At 39.0% G+C, this 20,969-nt stretch overlaps 1 protein-coding gene across 3 annotated transcripts in view; it reads left to right on the top strand.

Moving 5' to 3' along the window:
* Positions 1–2,181: 2,181 nt before the first annotated feature.
* HEPH (hephaestin) overlaps positions 2,182–20,969 on the top strand; it is a 100,428-nt gene continuing 81,640 nt past the window's right edge. For 2 of the 3 annotated variants that reach the window (XM_019656139.1, XM_019656137.1), the window contains exons 1-8: positions 2,182–2,380; positions 9,862–10,067; positions 11,711–11,955; positions 13,274–13,486; positions 14,632–14,814; positions 15,904–16,158; positions 18,313–18,481; positions 19,674–19,810. In XM_019656139.1, the coding sequence (XP_019511684.1) occupies positions 2,351–2,380; positions 9,862–10,067; positions 11,711–11,955; positions 13,274–13,486; positions 14,632–14,814; positions 15,904–16,158; positions 18,313–18,481; positions 19,674–19,810 (1,438 nt within the window). In that variant the 5' untranslated portion in view covers positions 2,182–2,350. The remainder of the gene's footprint in view (positions 2,381–9,861; positions 10,068–11,710; positions 11,956–13,273; positions 13,487–14,631; positions 14,815–15,903; positions 16,159–18,312; positions 18,482–19,673; positions 19,811–20,969) is intronic. The other variant, XM_019656138.1, reaches the window with a different exon arrangement.

Below are 20,969 nucleotides of genomic sequence, written 5' to 3'. Positions count from 1 at the left end.
CTGAAACAGTTTACCAATCCCTGGTCTATAACTTTCAATTTAAACTTTTTTAAGGTGATGCCTGATGAAAGTCACTAGAAATATATCCAGGATTTGCGGAAGAGGAAGACACTGTGTGCCCTCTCAGTGAATTGCTGAATGAATAATACAAACTCTGAAACTGGCCTAGCTGGCTTCCTGCAGCTTTAACTGTGTTGACTCAAGTACGTCTATCCAACCTGTTTCTTGTGCCTTTCATGAGTCAGAGCAGAGACCTTATCTTTTCCGCTCCCTGTCATAAATGCCTTAGAGCCTGGACTTAGATCCCAGCTTAGTGGGTTTGGTCTCCACCTTCCCCTTTTAGCTTCAAGGTCCACATCTGTGCCAAATGGGGAAAGAGGCAGATAACCACAGGGGCTGCTTTGTCCTGATCCAGCTTCCCTTGATCGCTGAGCATTTTTGAGGAAGCTGAGGCTGGTGGCTTCTCCTTTCTCCCTATTGGTTCTTCTACTTGGCTTGGTCTGCAGTGCAGTCTGTGGGGCAGCTCCTAAGTGTCTATGCACCCTTAAGCACCTCCAGTGGTTTATGGCTCAGACTTTGCCCCACCAGCTCAGTCTTTTAAAGTCCTCCTCCCTGGACCCTGCCCCAGACACTTTAAATCCAGGAGAGAAAAATGTGTCGAGCCTGCGTGGAGAACACTATCTGCTCCTAGCCAAGATCTCCTCATCATAAAGTAAGGATTCTAGGCGGTAGAACTGCCATCATACCTGTTTCCTTCTTATGCCTGGGTCTGGTGGGTAGATATAGTCCCTTTCAAAGAGGTGTGGATGTCTCCATCTTTTGTCCACTATTTACTCTGCACTCATTCTTTCTTTATACTTTGCATATTTGAAACCTCTTTCTCTTTCACTTAATATCAAGAATGTGCCTTCTTCATGGAATGCTATATATGTAAATTTATAGAGCCAAGAGGGTCCGTAGCTAGTTCGTTCAAGGCCCTCATACAAATGAAGACACTTGCCCGGAAAAGAGGAAAGCCTGGGTCAAGCCCACATAGCTGATTACTGCCAGAACAAGCTGGTGCTGAAACTTAGGTCACTTGACTCAGGCCAGTGAGTTTTTTTTTTTTACTACCCTCTCTTTCCAGCAGAAACAAGGATGGCCTTTGGACTTAAAGAAACCCAGACTCCAGTTTCCCAAGAAATATTAGGGCCCATTTTGCTTTTTATTTCAGCTTAGTTTTTTTTTATTATTTAATATTTTCAATTCTTCTGGGTCTTCTTAGTTTTCAGGATGCTGACCTATATTAATCCAGGCTTTCTTCTAGCTGTATCCAGTCTCTTCTATGGAAAATATTGGTAATACAGCCCTAGAGTTTCACTCTTGGAGCTGTTAGAAATGGCAGAAGCAGAGTTAATATTCATTTTATATATATATATACACACATATATATATACATATATATATGTATATATATATAATTTAACAGCAACTGGTGGACAGCAGGCACTCAATAATTGTGAAGTCACTTCCCTAATCTCAAAAGAGCTCTGTTTCTCCTCTAAGCAACACAGTGTGGTAGTGTGGTAGCTAAGAGTCTGGACAGACCCAGTATAATTTCCCCCTTTTTTACTTCTTAATTGTGTGACTTGTATAAGTTACCTTCTCTCTTAGAGCCTGGTTTTCTTTAGTTGTAAAGTAAGAATTAGAGTGTCCATTTCACAGCAGCTCAGGAGACTTAAATGAGGAATGCATGTTAAGTGGTTAACATAGGACCTAACATGCAGAAATTGCTTTGTTTTATTCCTAGTTTTATTTTTCTTTATTATCAAGCAACCATGGCTTCAGGATAACAGGCAAGGCTGCCAACTGTGTTTCACAGCAAGAAGGGAAACAGTTGGTGGGGATGGGGGCTCTTCTCACATCTAGTAACCCTTGCAAAGGGCCCCATTTCGGAAATGTGGCTATTGGAATCTGTCTGTGAGCTTTGACTGGCCCCGCTGACAGTGCATTCTCCTCCCCCTCTCAGCAAAGGCAAACTAGCAAGCTGCGATAACAGAAATGCAGCCCACCCCCTTGTAATTCCTCCTGAGATCCTAACCGGGATTTGGAAAACACCCGGCTATGTTCAAAGAACCATCCCGGGTTTTGTACCAAACCAGGCCGGAACAAGACATTCCAGTAGTTTAGTTTCTGGAAAGGAAGGCACCTAGCACTGCCCTCTCCTTCATTCACCCCGTCCCAGTAACACCCGCCAGATTGGAGCCTTGGAATTAATTTATGAGAAAGGCCCTGTAACCCAGGATACTGACTGAGCAGGGCTGGCAGACTCATGCTGGGGTCTGCAGTTCAGCATCACTAGGCCGCTGACATGAATATGGAAGGGTTTTCTCTAGCAAAGGTAAGCTTTCTTTCCTCTCTTTCCAAACCCTACCTCACTTTACTTTCTCTGTAAAAATCTTTATTCATCTGGCATTTGGGGAATCCTGTACTCCAAATTCAGTTGCTGAGAAATTAGAAGAAGCTTGGCTGGGTGTGTGCAGGGAAGTTAAAGTGGACAATAGACTCCTATTGTTCTTCTCTCCAAAATGGTCAGGAGCACACTGGCTTGACTGTTTCAAGGACAATCCTGGAGTTGTAGAGAATAGTTAGTAATGTGTTCATATTCCATTTCACAGGTTGAAGGGTTTGTTGAGGTGATGGATATGGGGACTCCATAAGTGGGAGGCACAAACACTTAAAAACAACCACTCAGTTTCATATTTTTAAGATCCAGATTGGCATAGAGAAAGCAAATCAATCATAGATGAACTAAGCTATCAGCTCAAAATCTAAATTATTTATCACACTTAGTGTCTAAATAGCAGAAATATTTTAGAAAACATGGGTTCAAATTCTGGCTTTTCCGGTACCTGGCTGCTTGACTTTGAGTAAACCCCTCCACCCCTCTGGCAGTTTTCTGTACATCACATTAAAAAGTTGAAAAATATGGTTTCTAAAGGTCTTTATGGATGTATGAGTCTATACTGCATTCAGTTTCTTACTGAGCATCTATTACATTCCAAGCCCTTTGCTAGGGGCTCAAATATCCATTTTTTGAGCCTCAAAACAATCCTGTGAGATAAATATCATACCATTTGGGGACAAAAAAATGAGGCTCAAATTGGTCAAAGTGACTTGAGAGGCCACATAACTACTACAGGCAAGAGACAGCATTTGAATTCAGGTCTTGTAATTTCAAATTAATATGCTTTCTATGGTACCACAACTGAGGTGTGAGGAAATAAATCAGTCTTCTTAATACAAATGCAAAATATGTAATAAAATCATATTGTCCCAGGGGTGATGATATGCTGGGGGATCAAGAGTCTTAGATTCTAGTACTAACTTTGAGGACTTTAAATGAGTCTTCACTGGGCCTCAATTTCATCATCTTTGACATGCTAGAATACAGTGATAATGATTAAAGAATAATATAAATTGTATTTGTATTATGTGGAATCTTGTGGGGCTTTCAACACTTGCTATTTTCCCTCCCAGTAAAGAAAGGCCTATACTCACTGAAGGTGAGAAAATACCCTTTTGGGGTCTGTTTTGAGTCACAGGGTGAAGAAATGGCCAAAACACATTAAGAAAGCAGAGGACCAAAATAGATGGAGGGTTTTATTATGCTGAGAATGAAGACCAAGACCCCGAGATAGTTCAGCATTCCTGTGATCAGTTGAGCAATCCTTTGTGTAGGATGGGCCTGTCCAGCTCAGTCTAACCCAATTCAGAAAGGGAGATAAAGTGTATGGAGGGGAAGAAAAGAGCATTGTCACATTAAAGGAATGACTTGCAAATTATAGGGAAAACAGTGATGCAAATTGTCATAGATGATGGTGACCAAGACCAGGTGATGTTGGGATGACAGGAAGGTAAGATAAAGGTAGGGGAGGCTTGATTTGTTGTTAGCTGACTTTCTCCCCAGGCTAGTCTCAGTGTAAATTAACTAAACTATGTCTAATTCCAAGTAGAACAAAAATCCATTTATTTATTCATCTCTCTCTCTCTCTCTCTCTCTCTCTCTCTCTCTCTCTCTCTCCTTTCTCCCCTTCTCCCCTTCTCTCCTCTGAGCACATCTTCCTTCTGTCTTCTTTATTTTTTACTTTTTCCTAGGATTCTGGCTCACCTTAACTATTTCAATTGTCCTTTTACCTTCCCATTTTAGTTTTCCTCTTTAGTCTGGCCTTTCTCTAAGACTTAACTCCTGTGGGCTCAGCTGAGAGAAAATAGCCCTGCCCAAGTGAAAAGTTTACATAGGGCTTTCACATCCTTCATCTCATTTGATCTTCATAGCAAACTAACGAGAAGCCCAAAGCAGAGATTATCCTCACGAAATGAGGAAACAGGCTTAGGAAAGTAGGTGACTTGCTCAATGTCATACAACTAATAAACGATGATTCCAGAACTAGAACCTGTTTTTCTAGGGTCTGAAGTCTTTCCATTTTACCATGAAATACCCAAGTGAATCTAAAGGATTTTTATGGGTTTTCCTTTTTTCTGTTTTAATAGTTTATGATAAAACTAAATTAAAAACAACAACAACAATAGCAACAACAAACGCAGCTTTGGGAAGAAAAAATGGAATCTAGTGATTAGAAAGGAAGAAAAAAAATATTTATCAGGTGCCCTGATGCTATCTCTTTCAAATACAACTGAAAACAGTACTTAAACTTAAGTTTATCTGACTCAAAAGTTCTGGTTCCTTTCATTCTATCATATTACTTCCAAAGAGACTAATCTAACCCTATGCATGTGCCTTTATGCTCAGTATATGTTACTGTATACAGTAACTTATGAGTGTGTAATTATTGTGGCTATCCACAAAATGTTAAAGTTTTGGGATCCTGGCAAGTTTCATTTCTAAACTGATTTCCTTATCTGTAATAATAATAGTCACTGATACTTTTTGATCACTTGTGCACTTGAGCACCTGTTTGTGTTCTATGCACTTACAGATCTTTTTTTTTGTTTTAAATTCTCAATTACAGTTGCTTTTTAAATTAAAAAAAATTTATTACAAAACCAATTATTAAAACTCTATAAGCATTTATACAATGCTTGGCTATAAAAAAGAACAAAATCTTACCATTTGCAACAACATGGATGGACCTTGAGAATATTATGCTAAGTGAAATAAGTCAGACTGAGAAAGACAAATACCATATGATCTCACTTATATGTGGAATCTAAAGAACAGAATAAATGAGCAAACAAAACAGAAATAGACTTAGAGATATGGAAAAAAACTGTTGGTTGTTAGATGGGAGAGGGGAAGGGATGGGGGAGAAGGTGAAGGGATTAGAAAGAGCAAATTAGTAGACACAATATAGTCATGGGGATATGAAATACAGAATAAGGAATATAATCAACAATGTTGTAAGGATTATGTAAGGTGCCAGTTGGGCACTGGACTATTCAAGGGGATCACTTCATAGACTGTGCAGATGTCTGACCAATGCATTGTACAGCTGAAGCTGAAGTGGAATGATATTATATGTCAACTATAAGGAATATATATATATATATATATATATATATATATATATATATACAGGAGGTGAAGTACAGTTGCTTTTTAAAACTATTTTTAATTAAAATATAGCTAACATTTAATATTATATTAGTTTCAGGTGTACATCATAGTTATTCAACAGTACCCACCTAGCACTTAACAGATCTTAATTCATTTAATCCTCACACTACTGTGAGATGTAGCTAATAGTATTAATTCCATTTCAAAGATGAAAACACTATGGCTAGAGAAGTGAAGCAGTTTATCAAGTTATACAGCTAGGAAAAGTAGAATCAGGATTTATTTATATAGTTTGATTCCAAAGCTTATGCCCTAGATGCAATGTGGGGAAGACAATACTTATCTCACAAGAGTTTGAGAATTAAATAAGATGGAAGATATGAAAAACACACTGTAAAGTGGAAAGTACTAGGCAAACACTAGGTAGTACTTTGTTTCCCAGATTCTATTGTTTAGCTCTTTTACTCATTAGTCACCACCTTTGCATGCTTATTCGTTGTATACTGAAGATCTGTGCCAATCTCTTCTGGGAATATTTCCAAGTTTACCATGTGCATCTTCAATTGTGAAACTTACCTGAGACAGTTTTCTCCCTTGGTAAGTGAGTTTAAGGTACAATGGCCTTGCTGGCACTTCTCTGAGAAGGAAGTTTGAAGGAGGTCCATGTTGCATTCAGACTTCCATTGAACTAAGGATACTCCCTCCCTGTTGAAGGTTCCAAGGCATGGCTATTTGTTTGCCCATATGTGGTACTATATGTAGGCGCATCTGAATGCACCTGTGTTTCATCAGTGAACGTGAGTATTTGCAAAGTATGAGAGATAGAATGATGTTTTGAGGGCTCTTTATATAATACACCGTTTGTAGTTTCACATTTTTGCATTTTATTATAGTCTCAAACATCCATGCCCCCAAAAAGGTAAGAAAGAACTGTGTAGTCCAGGTCTATTATTTTATGTACGGGGAAATTGAGGCTCACTAAGGTGAAGTAACTTCCTTAAAGTCACTCTGTGAACCAGTGGCAAACTTGAACTAGAGCCAACTGGTGGGAAAATGTATGTTTGTGTCACTTCATTTCACTTTAACAGTACTGTAGCTGTTTATAGTACATCTATAGGGTTTCCATTACTATATCTGGCAATAGATGCACAGAAACTTCTAAGATATGATATCAACTGTCAAAGAGTTTGTAGTCCATTCTGGAAAATAAAGACAGTTCATGAGGCAGCTCATGAGACATAAAGGTAACAATAATACAAAATCGAACAATGCAATTGGGTGCTATAGAGTAAGTAGTCCTTCAGAAGAGAGTAGTATGGAGAAGCTAGAGGGAACCTTCTGGGGCACTTAGGATTTAAATTATCCCTTAGAGTAGAAACATACAATGCATGATGTGTGGGAGACAGTAAGGATAAATTAACAAACTGTAGCTAAGAGGGAGAAGGAAGAGGAAGGACACCAACAGTCACTGTTATGTCCTAAACATTAATTGTACTGGGTCCCTTTCTTGTAAGTTTTCTCATTTATTTCTCCAAAACAGTATTATTATACATACTTCATAAATGAGAAAACAGGTTCAGAGTAGTTAAGTATTACCCAGGGCTATACACTGGGTAATAGCTATACAAGGCTATAACTGGTCAATAGGACATCCAGATTTTGGAAGAGGAACTCAAGTACAGGTTTTCCCCTACATCAAGAAGTGTTTTCTTCCAGATGTCATATGGAAATTAGGGATTAACACTTGCACTATTGCTGTATGTAGAGGGGCCTGAGATTTTGTAAGGAAGTCTATAGTTCTGTTTATTAATCAGGGCAAATATCCACGCTCAACCAATGTAAATATCTGGGAATTTCTTATCTATATGTGAGTCTGTGCATATCTTTGATTTTCTATTTTTGATTAATTGTCTCTATCTCATCTGTTTAGGATGGGGATTTAGTGAAATAATGTATATAAACCACTGAACATGGTGTTTAGTATGTAGTGATCTCTGAATGAATGATAGCTACTATCATTATCATTATTATGAATGATATTGATTAGGTGTATCTTTGCCATTATGAGTATACGTGTCTATTTCTAGAAGTGATCACAATTGCACATAATTGCATATTTCAGAGTGTATAGGGTCTTCCCATATATGGTTATAATTATGGACAAATACATGTTCTCTGTATATATTTACATGAGTGTGCGAGTATGTTTTATGGAAGGTGGTATAGCATGGTGATTAAGAACATAGACACTGGAGCCATAATTCCTGGGCTTACAAACCAACTCTACTGATTGTTAACTATGTGAACTTGGGAAAATTACTTTACACATCTGCTCTGCAGTTTTTCCTTCTGTAATATGGGGATAATAATAGCATCTGTTTCATTGTGTGGTTGGAGCATTAAGTCATTTAATCTAGGTAAAACACTCGGAACAGTGTCTGGCATGCCATGCACACACAATAAATATTGATTTATTATTATTGCTGTTATTACTCTGAAAGTGACAAAGGCTCTGTGTGACAGTGTGGTTCTATATGTAGATGCAAGTGTGTCCATTTCTGCTTTTAGATAAGACAACATATGCCTATGTGTATGCACGTGTATGTGTGTTTATGTTTAGGTTGTCTGTGTTTCTGTGTTTGACTGTAGCTGTGTATTGTGACTGAGTGCTTCATCTCAGCTCCAAGAAGCCTAACCTCCTTGCTGATATACTTGAATGCAAGGCTAGAGGCTTAGTTCTGACTCTGACTCAGGATTGGACCCGTGAAATGGGTTTGTGCAAAGCTGAGAACCAGCAAAGAACATTTCTTCTGAGAAGTTATTATTTTCCTCACATATTGTCATTTGTTTTGTTTCATTTTTCACTTTTTTGGGGAAATATAACACATATAGGGAAGTGCGCAAATACAAGTTCAGACCTTAATGTATTTTCACAAACTGAATACACCCATGTAACCAGTATGTAGATAAAAAACCAGAACATTTTACCTAGAAACGTTCCTCCTCTTCCCTTCCCAGTCAAGGGCAAACACTGTCTTGGCTGCTAAAAGCATAGATTAGTTTTGCCTGATTTTGTACTTTACATAAATGATAGCACAGAGTATGCACTCTTTTGTATCTTCTTTCTTTCTGCAATATTATGTTCATGAGAGGCATCTATATTTTCGTGTGTTAGTTTGTTCTTTGTCATTATTATATAAAATTTCATTGTATGAATAAAATACAATTTACTCATCCATTCTAGTGATCATGTATCACGTCCCACGTGACAAGGGCTGGGGGGCTCGAGGAGAGGTGGTGAAGGGTTAAGAAATCACTAGAGTCAAAAGTTGAGTTTCTGCGCGCCAGGGGTCTCATCTCTGCAGACAGAGAGGAGCCCTGATACTGGTGGGCGTAAAGCTTTTATTTACAATCGTCACAAAGAGGTCAATTTGAATATCTATACCCAGTTAATTGATTCAATTAGACTGGCAGCTGCTTCACGGAAACTCATTGTGATTAAGCATGAGTTTTGTTTTCACACATGCAAATGATCCTCCGGATGGCATCAGCATTCCGAGACCACCTGATAAGGAAGTTTTACCGAGATCATTCCCTCAGGTCTTAGCATTCCAGGCCACTTCCTTATGACTTCAAAGGATCAGTGCGCAGGAGCATTCGAATCGGCAGCTTCAAGGTGACATTCATGTACAAATTTTTTTTTAGTTCAAGTTTATTAGGGTGACAATGGTTAGTCAAGTTACATAGGTTTCAAGTGTACAATTCTGTAATATATCATCTATATATCACAGTGTGTGTTCACCACCCACAATTTTGCTGTTTTCATTTTGAGTCTATGAACATTCTAATAAATGTCATTTGGTGACTTCCCATTTGTTTTTAAATACAATTCTTAGAATTCTTCGAAGATGGAAAGTGGCAACAATGAAAACAGAGGCACGGGGGAAATTAGTGACTTGATTCAGGTACTGAGTGAGTCAGTGGCCCAATCAGGCTTCTGTTGCCTGTTTCCTGATCCTTGACTCAGAGTACATTCTTCTTTCTACACTGCTGAAAAAACTGGATTTAGATTTCTCCTCTGAAGGAAGTTATATATAATTATCAGTACAAGTGACTTTTAAACTTTGCCCTCGAAAGTCCAATGTGTAGAGATCACTTAGTGCATGTTGAACTGAAAGGAATCAGGTAAGGTAGAGACTCTGGGCTAATTGATTTGTAGCTTTCTCAATCACTCGGTCTGGCTCTTGCCCCCTTAGTTTTCCAGACACATGCAAAGCCCCTTTGTTCTCTTTCTTCCATACCAGCAGCTATTCAATTGCCTGTTTCCCAGTGTAATGTGGGCCATGGAGCCAGGCCATCTTCTCTGGGCTCTGCTGTTCATGCAACCCTTGTGGACCCGACTGACTGATGGGGCCACTCGAGTCTACTACCTGGGCATCCAGGAGATTGAGTGGAACTATGCTCCTAAAGGAAGGAATGTCATCACAAACCAACCTCTGGATAGTGACACGTAAGTTTAATCTCTTGTGGAATTAGAGCTGGAGTTGGTGGGACACCCTTGAGGTCAGGAGTTAGCCTCTTGGAAACCTTTTCCTAGGGTTTGGTAGCAACCAGTTCCTGATCTCTCTGGACCATCCACACAGTGGCATGTTTGGTGGGAATAGAGCTAGCTGACTCAAGAGTCAGCATTCTTTATGGAGTCTTCTTTTCTACACTGAGGTTCCTTGACATTTTTAGGGTCTTAATGGTAATTCCATATTCCCTTTATGCTAAGATGATATCCACAATGCTGTTTTATTAACAGCTGTTTAGCTTTGAAAAAAGGAAGAAAGATGAAACATATACAGTGTTTGTAAGTTGTGTGTGGGGTACTATGGTCCTATAGTTCAGAACTATTTCATATATGTGAAAATGTGAAAAAATAAGGTAAGTCTTAGAAGCAAATAAATAACAGTAATAGCTATCACTTATATAACACTTTGTCTGTGACAAACACTATACTAGAAATTTACATATTTTGTCTCACCTAATCCTTACAAAAGCTCTAAGAGGTGAATCTGAAAACCCTCACCTGTTAGATGAGAAGACTGAGGGTCAGGGAGATCAAATAATTTGCTCAAACTCCACAGCTAGTAAATTAAAGAGGTAGGATTTGAACCTGGGTAATGTGGATGCAAAACTGGTGCCCTTCTCACCATTTTGCCTCTCACAGATCCCACAGGATTAACCTTTCTTGATCTTAGAGCCTTGCAGATGTCCCACAGACACCTGTTAAAAATGAATTAATGTATTAAAGGATCTTTTGTGATCATGAATCACTTTGTCTCTCCAAAGCCTCAGAGTTTTCCAAAGTTGACTATAACATCTCAGAGTTCTCTAGGAAGAATTAGAGTAAGATAAACAGCTGTCTTTTTTATTTTGACAAACCATCTCCTTACCCATTTAGTTTTGGAGTCACTGAAGTCTTTGTCTTAAAAGTTTCCTTGAGGGATAACTTTGTTATCACCCACCCCCAATACTTGGAAGTAGTAGTTAACATTTATTAAGATTTTACTATTTTCCAGGCACTGTTCTAAGCTCTTTATGTATTTTAATTATTTTAGTCACCAGTAACAACTGTCCAAGTTTGACACTGTGTTTTTCTCCGTTTTACAGATAGAGAAATTGGGCACAGAGAATTTAAATAAATTGTTCCAAGTTGCACAGATTTGGAAGTGGCAATATTGGATTTAATAAAATTACCCTGGCTCCAGAATTTGAGAACTTATCCACTATGCTATAACACCTCCCATATATAGCAGAACCATGCTAAGTCAGGCCACTTGGGTAGGGAGTTGATTACTTAAAAAGAGCCAGTCCATAGTTGGTTGTTTCTCTATTACTATGTATTAGGTTGTACCACCTGAAATTGCCATTTTTGTAGGTTAAAAGCGGTCAAATGTCAGCAATTTCATATGCTTTAACTTAATAGTTCCCATTGTCTAACAGACTCTAACCTAAAGTTTTTATGTTTTGAACAGTACACTTGCTTTTCCTCTTGTTTTACTCTAAACAAAGATGAACACTTTTTTTGTCAGGCTCCTCCGGAAAATAACCCTCCAAAGGTTTGAAGATTGTGGCAAAATTGTGACTTTCTCTTTCCTTCCTTTCCAGAGTAGCTTCCAGCTTCCTAAAGTCTGACAAGAACCGGATAGGGAGCAGCTACAAAAAGACCATCTACAAAGAATACAGGGATGACTCATACATGCATGAAATGGCCCAGCCTGCCTGGTTGGGTTTCCTGGGGCCAGTGTTGCAGGCTGAGGTGGGAGATGTCATCCTTATCCACCTGAAGAATTTTGCCACTCGTCCTTATACCATCCACCCCCATGGTGTTTTCTATGAGAAAGACTCAGAAGGTAAAACAGCCCACTCTTTATTTATCCTGCCCGCAACAGATATCACTTCTACTTTACTGCCATCTGAGAGAGAGGAGCGGGGAACAAGAACGTTTCTTCCTTATTGATCTGAGGTAGCAGGGATTCTTCTCAGAGAAATCATGGCTAGGTATTGTTATCAGTTCTGCTATTCATATACTTTGTGACTTTGGGCAAGTCACTGCTCCTCTCTGGGCCTCAAATTCTTCATTAGGAATGTAGAGATTCAATCTGCCTTTCATCTATTAATTTGTTTCCATTTGTTTGTTCTGTGATAAATGCAAAGAACAAATTAATGGTTGCCAGATTTTTTTGGGGGGGAGTTGGGGGCTGGGTGAAAAAGGTGAAGTGATTAAGAAATACAAATTAGGAGTTTAAAAATAGTCATGTGGATATAAAGTACAGCATAGGGAATATATTCAATAATATTGTAATAACTATGTATGGTGTCAGGTAGGTACTAGACTTTGTAAGTTATATAAATGTCTAACTGCTATGCTGTACACCTGAAACTAATATAATATTGAAAGTTAATGATCATTGAAAAATAAAAAAAAATATAATCTGCCTTATATCACAAAGACTTACTTGAATGGAATTTCCATAAAATATTTGACTGTGCTTTGAAAAGAGAGGAGTGTTCTCTGAATATAAGGGAGTGTTATTCTGGTGTCACAGTTTCCCAAAAGGTCCTCTTTTTTTCTTAAGAGGGAGTTCAGTTTACACATCTGTATCTCTCACTATCCCCAATAGCCTATAATACTGACACAACAATGACTGAAGGGAATAGAGAGGGAAGTCAGAAAGTCCTGACTTGGCCACTAACTCTCTGTACTTATGGCAGGTTACTTTTCCTCAGTTTTTTCTTCCATAAAATGGGGAAGTCGATCAACTGATCATTAAGTTTTCTTTAAACTGAAATTGAGTGTTTGTTTGCTTTCTGTTTTCCAACGTGAGTGCTGGAAGGGAGGGAATTCTGTCTTCCTTGCCTCCATGCCACTAGTTTGCATGAGGACACTGCTGGATCAGGCTGTGGAGCAGTTTTCATGGCCACAGCTCTTTCCCTGATAGCTGCCAACTCTCCACACATGTTGATGTGAGGTCTGGGGTTCTTTGGCTAGATATTACTTGAATCTATGCCCTCTTCAAGTTGTGAAGAATACAATATTGGACCTTATAACTTTATCTTCCACAAGACTGGACCTAGGTGTCTCATATGTCAGCCCTTTCTTGGCTTCTATATCTTCCAGGTTCCCTCTCACTCACCCTGGGACTGGGCATGTGCAATTTCATTTTCTAGGCTCCCTGTACCCTGATGGCTCCTCTGGTCGGCTGAAAGCTGATGACTCTGTTCCCCCGGGAGGCAGCCACATCTACAACTGGACCATTCCAGAAAGCCATGCACCTACTGATGCTGACCCAGCATGCCTCACCTGGATCTACCATTCTCATGTAGATGCTCCACGAGACATTGCAACTGGCCTCATTGGACCTCTTATCACCTGTAAAAGAGGTATAGGCCCCAAGTCTGAACTATGAGATACAGTTTGGGATATGTACGGGAAGCAGTGATATAGTTAAACCACCTACATATTGAGCAGAAGCCTGAAGAGTGTTAATTTAGAACCCTTGTTTATTAGCAGGAATAAACCCTGCCAACCTTCCTTTCCACTATTATTTTTCTATATTTTTTCTACAAAAAATCCATTTTCTCTTTTTTAATTTTGTTTTCTAATTTCACTTAAAAAAACTCAAATTAGTAATGATAGGAGTCAAGTCACATAAAAGTAAGATATATGGTATATATACACAATGAAATACTAGTCTGCCATAAGAAAAGATGAAATAGTGCCATTTGCGACAACATGGATGGATCTTGAGATTATTATGCTAAGCAAAATAAATCAGACAGAAAAAGTTGAGAACCATATCGTTTCACTGATATGTGGGATATAAAACTGAAAACAACAACAACAAAAAACTGAAGACAACAAAGGAACAAGACAAACAAATAAAACAAAAACTCATAGACACAGACAATAGTTTAGTGGTTACCAGAGGGGAAGGGGGGAAGGGGGTGGTAAATGAGGGTAAATGGGGTCAAATATATGGTGATGGAAGGAGAACTGACTCTGGGTGGTGAACACACAATGTGATATATAGATGATGTATTACAGAATTGTACACCTGAAACCTATGTAACTTTACTAACCATTGTCACCCCAATAAACTTTAATAAAAAAGAGTAAGATATGTGATAAGAGTTTAGTGTGAATAGGATTGAAAGTATAGCCATCAGGATTTGGGACTTGGTTGGAGATAGGGTATGTTTAAGATACAGTCAGGCCTGAAGACCTGGGTCTGGCAAAAGTGTGGTCAGTTTCAGGCCCTGGGTTGAAGACATACACAGGGATGGTGGGAGGGAATTAGTCTTGATCCTATGTGCCCACCTTCAAGTTCTAGGCTCAACTGAATTGATGGTTTTATTTGAAGAATTTGGAAATATAAATTAGTAACAAAAGGCTCCATCTGCTTTTCTGTTGCTGACAGAATCTTAAAGCCCCCCTCTCTTTTTATATCTTTTTTATGAGTACCCCTTGAAGCTCACTCTTGCTAAAAATAGGAAGTTCTCAAACACATCTTTCTTACTTGCACTAGGAACGCTGGATGGTAACTCCCCTCCTCGGCGGCAAGATGTGGACAATTATTTCTTCCTGCTCTTCAGTGTGGTAGATGAGAATCTTAGCTGGCATATCGATTACAACATTGACACTTACTGCTCAGACCCTGCCTCAGTGGACAAAGAAGATAAGGCCTTTCAGGAGAGCAATAGGATGCATGGTGAGCTGGGAGGCAGGGGTGACACTCTGACAGTGAACACTAATGAAGGGTCTCCACTGGGCGGAGCATTTGGTGGGTGCTTTCACATACCTGGTCCTTTTTAATCCTCATGAGGACCAGGAGTAGTAGGTAGCTTTACACTTTTTTACCTATGAGGAAACTGAGGCTCCAGGATTACACAGCAGATAAACAGCACAGCTAAAATTCCAACCTTGATCTGTCTGACTGCATACTGTGCTCTTGTCATTAGGTGCCATGCCTCCTCAATGTGGAATAGTCCAGGCTGTTGACTCCAAAATCATATACTATATGCTTAGTCACTGGTGAGGGTTGTCCACTGATATAATTAGTTAATATTTCTTTGTTCTAAAAAGGATGCAAGTTGGAAGAATTTCTCCACTTTGTGGAGAAAAAAATATTGCCTATAATATAATAGATTATCTTAATAAAATTTCAAATGAACTAACAAGGCACAAAAGCCCTGAGGCATGAGTAGAGAAGTGATTTTGGGATAGAAATAAGTTGACTTTGCTTTGGTTTAATTAAGAGAGTGACTTACCTTTGGTGACAAATGTGGGCTCAAAGCCAGACAGTCCCAAGGGGAAGCAAAATCTCAGAGGGAAGCTTACTGTGAAGGAGGGGTTGGACAACTCAAATTTCTCTTGAATTTTATACCAATTGCTTATAATACCCATGGTCATTAGTCACTTGACCTGTGGAAATTTTAGAAGGAAATTGTCCTAGAAGAATAAGAATAACTTACAAAATAAACCCCATTCCTTAGAAAGCTTCCTTGGATTGCTGGGTTGGAATCTTGGCTCTATTACTTAATAGCTCTGTGACCTTGACAGGGAAGTAATTTTACCTCTCTGAGCCTTGCTTTTCTAATTGTTTGCATGACAACATTGATATTTGCCTATCTCCCAGGATTGTTTGTGAGATTTAAATGAGATAATACATATTGTCAGCACAGTGTGCTCTTTAAAACCTCATCTAAATGTTATATTTTATTATTGTCAAATGGTAAGGCTTTTTCCTTTGAGCTGCCTTTCCCTAACTCTGATATGTTCTTTGGGTTTCAATTTTCAGCAATCAATGGCTTTGTATTTGGGAACTTACCAAAACTGAACATGTGTGCACAGAAGCGTGTGGCCTGGCACTTGTTTGGCATGGGCAATGAAGTAGATGTCCACACAGCTTTCTTCCATGGACAGATGCTGACCATCCGGGGCCACCGCACTGATGTGGCTCACATCTTCCCAGCCACCTTTGTGACTGCTGAGATGGTACCCCAGAAACTCGGTGTCTGGTTAATTAGCTGTCAAGTGAATAGTCACTTGCAAGGTGAGATCCAACCTCTCTGACCTTTGAGGTATGGGAGGAAGGTGGCAATGTGGCCAAAAGGAGCCTGGGCTTTTGGCCTGGATCATAAGATAAGTCTTTCAGGTGAGACAACTAGGAATAAAGGATGAAACACTAGACTAGAGTTCTGGGGACCCAGGATCTTTTCTGGCTCAGCCATTAAATTGCAGGGTGACCTCAGGCACATCTCTCAGGGCTTCATCTTCTTCATCTCTAACATAAAATAGTATAGGGATGGATAAGTGGACTTTTAAGCTGCTGTTTGTTTGTTTGTTTTCTCAGAATCCTAAGGAATTAAGACATGGGGGGTATTTGCAGCTGATTGAACAGGGAGTAAAGGAGAGATCAGTTAAAGAAGAGTAAGGCTTTTGCAGGAGATCATGGAATATTGTGGGCAAGTGGTGACACTCTAGGGGACTCAACATAAATAGGGGTAGAAGGTTTGGTTTTCAGAGGGTGAATGGTTGAAGCAATGGCATAGTACATTGAGGAGCATCAAAGGTGAGGAAGAACTTATGGGCAATGGAAAGAGCAGATAGGTGATTAGATAGTTTTAGTTATTGTCTCAGCTCCGAAAAACTCACTGTAATAACTTTGGAAAAGTCCCTCCCATTTCTAGGCCCCATTTGCCACATTTATAAAATGGGAGATTTGGTCTAAATAGTCTCTAAGATCCTCTTCAGCGCTCCCTTTCTAGAACTGTTTGATATATGGTAAAGTAAGTGGATGCCAGGAAAGTGATATGTGAGTATGTGAAAATGAATTTGAGTAGGTGAGGAGTTATAGACTGGTGGAATAATGAATCTGGGGTGGAAGGTTTTTCCCAATAGGGGCCAGTTACCCATGCTTCATAATCCAGGGTCTTCCCTTGGTCCCAAAGCTATCTGGGTGAGTATGAATACAGATGGAGGTTAGGAATGCAATGCAATAGTAGAACAAGAATGGGCCTAAGAGCCCTACAAGCCTGGATTCAAATCCTGGTCCCACCAGTTGCTGAGTTAACTTTGGTAAGTCATATCACTTCTCTGGGCCTCTGTTTCCTTATCTGAAGATTACAATAATGATTCCTACCTCATTAAGTTGTAATAGGGTTTCAGAGCAATAATGTGATTTTGAATCTTAGAGACCAGGGGAACGATGAGACCAAAATAGTAGATATCAGAGAAGAAAATGAGCACTCAAATTTGCAGTTAAAGATAGGAGCTTAAATGTCAACTCCACCAGTGACAGCTGAGTTATCTTGGGAAAGTTACTTAACCTCTCTGATCCTTAGTTGTTTTTTTTTCATCTGGGAAAGAAGATATTGAAAGTCTGTTTCACAGGGTGATTATGAGGATTGAAGGAGACAACATATGTAAAGCACCTGATGCAGGGTCTGGCATATATACATATTCAGTAAAAATGAATATCCTTTCCTCATCTTTCTTCGTATCTCAGATTTCTATTTTACAATTTCAAATATCCTTGGGATGTTATGAAACTCAAATGAGATAATGTATTTAAATAACCTCTATAATTTGCCAAGCAAATATAAGGCAGTATCATCAATTGCCACTATACCTCAGTGTAACATTTTCCACATTTTGGAGACACTATTTAGCATCTACATTTTCCTGAAAGTCCTAATTCTGAAGCTTCATCTCCACATATAAAATATGTTTCATTATTTGGGGAGATTCCCTCTTTACAAATCACTTACTCCTCTTTGTTTAATTTGATGCTCCCGCTAGACCAGTATGGTAGATTTCCCATTCTCCTCATTTACAAAACAGGCATTAAAGTTCAGATCTTGGAATTAACTTGCCTAAGGTCCTACAGATAGTGATAAGGATTGGACTTGTACTCAGGTTTTCAGACTTCAAGCTTTGTGATATTTGTACAATGTAAGCCTTTTGCAGATGCAGGAGTGATTGAAGATCTGGTAAATGAGTCAGTGCTGGTAAGCAGGTGGAGGTACTGAATTCCCATTTGGGCTCCCTCTGTCCCAGTCAGCCTCATAACGAGTGAGAGAAAATAGTCCATTTGGAAGCAAGGGTAAAGAGCCTAGTGAAGGATGGGAGGAGGAAACATTAGGAGGAGGAAGGTGGGTCTGTAGAAGATCTGTTGAGTGAAACGGCCATGATGTTCTTCCTCCAGATGGCATGCAAGCACTCTACAATGTCAAGTCTTGTTCCATGGCTCCTCCCATGAACCTACTAACAGGAAAAGTCCGGCAGTACTTCATTGAGGCCCATGAGATTCAATGGGACTATGGCCCAATGGGGCATGACGGGAGTACTGGGAAGAATTTGAGGGAACCAGGCAGGTAAGAGGTAGTGGGTTTTATCTCCCTACTCCTGTGCCCAGCCCCAAACACCTATTGCTCCCTCTCAGAAATCTCTCAGTTTTACTTGGGTATCAAAATCATTGTCTGACTGGAGTTACATGATACAACTGTTAACCAAGTTCTTTTGCTCCCCTGAAAAGCTTGCTTTTGGGGAGCTACAAAGCTTTCTGTAGGGTTATGCCATATCCACAGCAAAAGGTTCTAGCAGTGTTTGAAATTAGTCCTGCTATAATCCCAAGATCATCTGAAATGGCATTTCTCAAACTCTCCTTTATTTTAACCATTATTTACCTCCTTGCTCCTTTCTTCCTTTCCCATAGTCTGAAGGAGGCATTTCAACAGGAGTATAAAAAGCACTCTGAGAAATGTGGGAAGAAGGGAAGCAACCTGCATGGTGGCCATTCCAAGCCCATCCTTTTGTAGGAATTTCACCAAATTCTTCTTTCTCATCCATGAGTCAGATTGGGCAAGATAGAGCAGATTAGTGCCCTATTCGGTTGCTAGGCATTAAGTTATACCTACTCACTGACCTATCCGTGATTTCAGGCCTTTCACAGAAGAGGCACTTGGTAGGTGACTAAGAGAGTTTGGGGCAATATCCTAAGGCACCCATCATGTTTATTCTTCCAGCAAAAAATAATGGAATGAATTTGCAGAAAACATAGGAAAGTAGGCACTTGGATCTCATCATGGCTTCTAGAATCTCCAACTGGTTTTGCTAAGTTAGTGAGCTTTCACTTTGGAATTAAAGATATTTTTATTAGGGGGAGAAAGGATCTTGAGTACCTAAAGATGATTAAGGACAGGTGTAAAGTTAGGTAACTTAGGAGGGCAGAACTGGTGCTAGTGTCTGGAACTTATAAGCAAGACTATTTCAACCTACTATTTTTTTAAAAAAACCACTCCAATCATTAAAACTATTCAACTGTAAGATGGATTGGTTTCTCTGAAAATGAGTTCCCTGACCTTGGAAAGGCTGAAGTAAAAGCTGCTTCTTATTTATTAGTGGTGTCACCAGAGGAGATAACTTCACTGGGTGGAAGCTAACCCTGGATGATCTCTGAGGTCTTTTCTAACCATAAAGATCCATAATTTGATGAGACCAAGGGTGAGATGGCAGTCTATTTGATACATAATTACATCATGTGATGTTTGCTTCCTTATATACCAGTGGTTCAGAAAAGTTCTTCAAGAAGAGTAACAGCCGAATTGGGGGCACTTACTGGAAAGTCCGATATGAAGGCTTCCAAGATGAAACATTCCAGGAAAAGGTTCAGTTGGAGGAAGATAAGCATCTTGGAATCCTGGGTGAGGAACCTTTAACTTATTAAATTCATTGACTGGAGCCAAAGAACTAGGGAACACTTAGAAACTGGAGCCTGGGGATAGCTCAGAGGCACACTCTAGATCAGCATCTCCCAAAGTGAGTACCAAGAGATGGGTATTTTGTGAAAAAGCGTTATCTGTCTGTGTGTTTACAAAACTCTAGGTTAAACATAGTCAAATGAAACATAGTCAAATAGTGTTCTTTGCTGCAGGGCTACTCAGAACGTTGGATTTATTATTATTATTATTATTATTATTATTATTATTATTATCATCATCATCATCATCATTATCATGAATCTCCAAAAATATGTAGCATTTTGCATACTTACTTTACTACTGAATATTTTTTCAGTGAACATCTTAGAATTTCCAGTAATATGCGTATGTTGAAAAGAAATGGTGAAAGCAGGCAACCTTGCCTTGTTCCTGATCTCAGAGAAAAGCTTTCCATTTTCCAGCATTGAGTATTGTGTTTGCTGTGGGTTTATATTATGTTGAGGCAGTCCCCTCTTATTCCTAGTTTTTTAAAAATGTTTTCATTAGGAAATGGTATTGAATTTTGTTAGATGCTTTTTCTGCAATAATTGAGATGATTATGTGTTTCTTTTTTCATTCATTCTGTTAATATAGTGTATTACGTTGATTAATTTTCATATTTGAAACATCCTTGCATTCCAGGAATATATCCCACCTGGTCATGGTATATAATCCTTTAAATATGCTGCTGAATTTGATTTGCTAGTATTTCATTAAGAATTTTTCATAAAATCCTATTTGAACCCAAGGCCCATAAGTTTAGTACTTATGCTGTCTTCTATGCAGTTTATCATTTCAGGTCTTATGTTTAGGTCTTTGATCCATTTTTTAGTTAATTTTGGTAAATGGTGATAGATAGCAGTCTAGTTTAATTCTTTTGCATGTGGGTTTCCAGTTTTCCCAGCACCATTTATTAAAGAGGCTGTCTTTTCTCCATTGTATGTTCGGCTCCTTTGTAAAAAATTATCTGCTCATATATATGTGGGTTTATTTCTGGGGTTTTCATTCTATTCCATTGGTCTATGTGTCTGTTTTTCTGCCAATACCATGCTGTTCTTATTACTGTTGCTTTGTAGCACAAATTGAAATCAGGGAGTGTGGT

This window comes from Hipposideros armiger, unplaced genomic scaffold, assembly GCF_001890085.2.
Source record: "Hipposideros armiger isolate ML-2016 unplaced genomic scaffold, ASM189008v1 scaffold_254, whole genome shotgun sequence".
NCBI lineage: Eukaryota > Metazoa > Chordata > Mammalia > Chiroptera > Hipposideridae > Hipposideros > Hipposideros armiger.
The sequence above is the reverse complement of the archived record's forward strand: the minus strand, read 5'-3'. Positions and strand labels throughout refer to the sequence as shown.